The sequence below is a fragment of the Acyrthosiphon pisum genome, chromosome X, assembly GCF_005508785.2.
Source record: "Acyrthosiphon pisum isolate AL4f chromosome X, pea_aphid_22Mar2018_4r6ur, whole genome shotgun sequence".
Lineage (NCBI taxonomy): Eukaryota > Metazoa > Arthropoda > Insecta > Hemiptera > Aphididae > Acyrthosiphon > Acyrthosiphon pisum.
The window spans coordinates 111,453,591-111,459,250 of record NC_042493.1 but is presented as its reverse complement, the minus strand read 5'-3'; the positions used below and the strand labels follow the sequence as shown (position 1 = coordinate 111,459,250).

The 5,660-nt window shown below is 26.1% G+C and overlaps 1 protein-coding gene across 1 annotated transcript; it reads left to right on the top strand.

Moving 5' to 3' along the window:
• The first annotated feature begins 326 nt into the window (after positions 1 to 326).
• LOC103308443 (E3 SUMO-protein ligase PIAS3-like) lies at positions 327 to 3,714 on the top strand. Its single transcript, XM_008181805.1, has 4 exons — positions 327 to 353; positions 2,389 to 2,500; positions 2,942 to 3,403; positions 3,461 to 3,714. Exons 1-4 carry the CDS (start codon positions 327 to 329, stop codon positions 3,712 to 3,714), a joined length of 855 nt encoding a protein of 284 aa, XP_008180027.1.
• Positions 3,715 to 5,660: the final 1,946 nt, after the last annotated feature.

Genomic DNA, 5,660 nt, shown 5'->3' with positions numbered 1-5,660 from the left:
TTTTTTCTTCCAGTGTACACAATTTTATTGTGCGTGGACAGAAACCAGAAACTTAAAATTTTATCAGTGTAAATTGGAAATATTATATTTTGCAGCACCGTGTGGTTTTTTTTACACAGATTGTAAAACGTTAAGTACCTACCTAAATTATTTTTATAAGTATAATTTTTATTGTGTACCATCCGTTTTTGAATCTTTTTAACATTAACAGTATTTACTAGTTGTTAATCTAGTCCTACTAATGGTTTTGATGAAAAACCACTCAATGATTGTTTACTGAACAATTTTCACTCAATCTAGGCTTCTTTGTCATTCTTGAATTTAAAATGGCGAAATCGATTAGTCATTTGATTGTAAGTATTACCTGACCATACTTTATTATTATAACAACATACTAAATCAACATATTGTACATGTGCTACAATATATATTAAGGGAAACGGAAGCGGTGATTTTCTGTCTTTGTCTAACACACATGGAACATAGGAAAAATAGCTATACTCCTGACAAAAATTAAAGTACTTCTGGTTGTTCGATTTGAAAAATGTAAGAATGTTTGAATTGGTATCTATACTAGTTAACTTTGCATCAGTCAACACACTTTTTCAATTGTTACAATACTTTGATGGGAATAAATATATTTTTAATTCTATAAATTTGTCAATTTTGAATATTAAATATATTAAAAAACTATTAAAAATTTGCTTCGACCGATGCTAAGTAAACTTGCATATCAATTCAATCATTTTTACATTTTTTAAATCAAACAACTAGAAGTACCTTAATTTTTGTCAAGCGTTTAGCTATTTTTCCTATATTTCATGTGTGTTAGACAAAGACAGAAAATCACTGCTTCCAATTCCCCTTAAAGCAATTTTCTTAAAAGTATTTCATTAGCATTGATTAATTATAGATAATTTATTAATCAATAGTATTACTCTTAAACAATTAACTCATTAAAATGTTTTAATTACTGTTTAAAGTTTATCTATAAATCTACCTAATACAATTAATTACAAGTCATAACATTGCATACCTACCTTCCTAAATAACATGTTATTCTTAAAATTGTAAACTTAATATTAGATTGTGGTTTGGTACCCAAATAAATTTACTGAATCATTATAACAAGGTTCCATGTTGAATGTTGATGCTGTTTTATAATTATAATTGGTTTATTATGCAGTCCCCAAGTGGAAATTTAAACTTGGTTATGCAAAATTGAATGTACAGGAGTGCAGAATCTAGAATTAAGTTAAATAAACATCATAGTAGAATCTGGATTTTTGATTCAGACCTTGCTTGTCTAGACATACTGTTAATTTGGGTTGGAATTATTGAGTTTGAATTGATGATTATACATATAATATAGATTACATAATACATAATATGCCCTCAATAAGCTGTTTATGAATATCATAAGAAATGCAGGTATTCCTATGTTATTGCACCGCTGCGATCAATGAATAAACACTTATGACTGCTGAAAATCTTGCAATAATACTCAAGATTTAGGTTATTATCATCATCAAGTTAACTAGTGCAACTTTTTAGTCCTTACCTCTGGAGCTCACTCTCAAATCGTGAAAAAAATGTTATATGTTTCAAAGCAGAAGAAACTAACTACATATTGGTGCTGGTTCTGTTCAATATGTAGTAGCCAAAAATTATTGAAGAGAATTGTTTAAATAAAATTGTATAGGATTTTTCAGAATTTTGGCCAACATTGTGATAACATATAAATTAATATATCCTAATTGTAAATGAAATAATAAAATTTTTTAATAGGTATTTGATTATTATTGTTTTCATATAATTTTTAATTAATCAATATTTTTGTGGCTTATAATAATAAATTAAAAATAAATATATAATAATATGAGTGGTATATATTAGTGGTATTATGGTAAAGTGATATCAGACAATAACCAAAATTATAAATAACAATGACACATAATTTTTTATTCGAGTAAGACCTGCACAGCTCATTGTTGTTTTGTTTAATTCAAACTTCTAGTTATCCAAGTGGGTTCTGGTCCCACCAAGTGCAGATTAATAAGAATTTTATAGCATGGTCTAATTTATTAACAAATTTATAGATTTCAATAACTTTTCTCAAGAATTTAACAAATTTATGAGCATACATACCTGTTTTAAATTAATAAACAAAAAAAATGTACCTAAGTAGGTATATTTATGTATAAATGGTGATATTATTTGGAGTACCTATTAATTATGAACTCTATTAAATAATATGTACATACAATTATGAAGTATTTAAACTATAATTGTATTACAAATTATTAATGTTTTCATCCTATCATTCTAGTTGTATAATTTAGTTACTTACTTGTTGAACAATAATTTGATTTTGTTTTTTGATTTTAGGAGGATAATGAATACACTCATGACTTGGTGTATGATTTAGAAAGAGAAGAACTACAACAAATCTTAGAAGCTGTTAATCTGAACATAATATCTAGTTCAAAAATATTTTTACGTAAACGTGTTTTAACATTATTAACATTTCCTACACAAAAAACAAAAGTTTTGAAACAAAAAATTTTAGAAGTCTATAAATCAAGACCACAGAAAAACTTACAACCTCAACAACTGCTGCAGACACCAATTGTACAACAGAAAAAAAATTTACGACAACCTCGACTTCCGATTTATAGCCATGTCAAAACCTCAAATCCAGCTATACAATTTGAACACTTTCCATTCTTTAAGATATTAAAACCATTATCAAAACCTATTCTCCTCAAGATTGATTCTGCCAAATGTCATGAGGTATATAATATATCAGATAATGTTAGACAATCTGTTCTTAAATCATTCAATGTTGTTAGACAAGAATATAAAGTTCAAATAATTTTAATATTACAACAATTTGGACTTAATGAAAATGTTGATAGACGCTTACCTTACAATATTACAGTTTCTGTAAATGGACATCAATGTAGTTTACCTATATTAAAAATCCTATCAAACTCTGGAATCCTTCCGTGGCGAAACAATGATCCTATAGATATTACTCAACAAACACATTTAAGAAAAAAATGTTTACAAAACACATTAGAAATTACATGGTCAGAAGAACCACACAAATATATAGGTTGTGTTTATATGGCCCAAAAATTGACTTTCAAGGATCTGCTCGTAGAACTTAAAAAAAGACCCAAACGTGCCTCTGATAAAACTAAAGTACTTATAAAAGAATCAGTGGAAAATGATGGTGATATGCTTGTAGAATTCCTGATTGCATCTATTAAGGATCCATTATCTAAAATAAGAATGAAACTTCCTGCTCGAGGTGTAGACTGTAAACATTTACTGTGTTTTGATGCAATACAATTCTTACAGATGAATGAACTAAAGCAAACATGGAAATGCCCAATATGTAGAAACAAAATTAAATTTGAAAACATTGTAATATGTGAATTTTTTTTAAAGATAGTTCAAAGTAAAGATTTAACAGAAGAATGTGATAATGTTTTTTTGTTCAAAGATGGCACATGGTCTGAGAGAAAAAATAGAGAATTCTCAAAAAATGCTATAACAAATGCCAGTCGATCTACAAAAAATATAGAAAAATTTACAATGTCAGATTCTGATGATGCAGATAATAGTAATAGGATTCTAGACAATGTTGATAATGATGAGATTATTCCAAAACAAAAACGTATAAAATGTAATCCGTCAAAAGTGTAAGAACCTATGACAACATTTGAAGGCATTGTAGAAACTGAAGATCTAACAAATCCTTCCAAGAGTGACCTTGTGTTAAGTCTTAGAAATAATTCAACATCATTGGTTTCCAGTAGTTCAAAGTATCAACTCATTGTTGTGTTAAGTGACGATTCTAACCATTATATTTAGCTAATTCATATAGGTAGTATGGATCAACCATTACATGCAATGACAAGTTCTGATCAATCAACTTTAGCTAGTTCAATGTATGAACAAATTATAATACCAAATGACAAACCTGATTCACCATTATTATTATAATCAACCAGTATGATAAATAATCTTTAACTTCCAAATATTTCAATCACAGGGTCCAATAACTGTGTAGCTTGTAGCTCAGGAAGCAGTAGAAATAAATAATAGACATAGAGGAAAAAGATGAACCAAGAACAGTTTTATGTTCTATAACTTATTACATCAGATTCAACTCATGTATTTCAATTATAACTCATCTTAATATATGGTATACAATTTGTTATGTTAATATCTCATTTTTAAAAATACAACTGGTAGGTAATGATTTGTATTTTATCAAAACTGAATTAATTTTTCATACTTAATACACTTAATAATGTATATAATTACTATTAAATGCCTAATTTAACTTGATTTTAATATATTAATTATTGTAATTAAATTAAGTTTTTCCATGTTAATAATATATTTGTGCATTATTTCAAATACAAATGTACCACATTACAGCCTACTACTGAACATGATTGTGGTTGTGGATATGGTTACTAGTGAGAATCTTTCTCATCAGAATAAAATATAATATAGTCATAAGTTCCCATAAAATAACTTATGGTAAAATGATTTGATTATAAAAACAAAATTTGTATATTTTAATAAAACTCCAAATTTCGAATTGTATGATGACTTGTATTTACAGTATTTTTAATTTCTATATAATTATGTTGTATTGTTGTTTCATCAGATTATGAGAATAAAATAATTATTTTTAATTTGTGTTTCTTTTTTTATTTACTTTTTATCCAATCCATTTGTGAGCAATGTTTTAATTTTCAAGCTAAAACATGTAGTTACAACTTGCCATTTTGAAAATTTGGTCCCAACTGGTTCAGGTTATCAATACTTTTATTTTATGGTTTAGATAGCACTACAAATGATAAATGACAAATCATTAATAATATGTAGATACTTAATAAAGACTTTTGTAATTATGATGTAATAGAATATGAATTAATTCAATATATTTTTAAAGAACATAAACATTTAAACTGTTTCCTTGTTTAATTAAAATGTATTATTAGTATTGTTATTGTATTAACATTTTAACTACATGGTGGAACTGATAAACTCATATAAAAATGTAAGACACCTATAGGTAACACCAATACACCTAGACACCTATACAAATAATATAAAGTATACCACAGTGGCAGATTTAAGATTTTCTCATAGGGGTGGGAAATACAATTTGTTACGTACATAAATAATAATGTATTGGTACATTATATTACTAAAGATTTTTTTTTATATCTAACAAAATGTATGTTTTAAATTTTTATATAAATTTATCAGTTCCGCCATGTAGATAAAATGTTAATACAATAACAATAGGTACTAATAATACATTTTAATTGAACAAGGAAATAGCTTAAAAAATTTTTATGTACTTTAAAAAAATATTGTATTAATTCATATTCTATTTGATAAAAATTAGTGAAGTTCATCGTTTATATTGTGTTGCTTGAACGTGAAAACAATGAACAAACACTGTAAATATATCAAACGAATGTAAAAACCATACAACTAATAATTATTGATATATTAATTAATTTAAGAAGTGTAGTTATATTTTGAGTTTGTTTAAATAACAAATACTTTAAATTACTATGAGTACTTTAGTTATTACAGAATACAGTGAATTTTATTATAATACT

Excerpts from the sequence above, each read along its gene's own strand:
- LOC103308443 (XM_008181805.1), top strand. The coding sequence starts at position 327 with ATGGCGAAATCGATTAGTCATTTGATT. Across the intron at positions 354-2,388 it reads AATCGATTAGTCATTTGATT|GAGGATAATGAATACACTCA; the intron begins GTAAGTATTACC and ends TTTTGATTTTAG. Across the intron at positions 2,501-2,941 it reads TAGTTCAAAAATATTTTTAC|TTTCTGTAAATGGACATCAA; the intron begins GTAAACGTGTTT and ends ACAATATTACAG.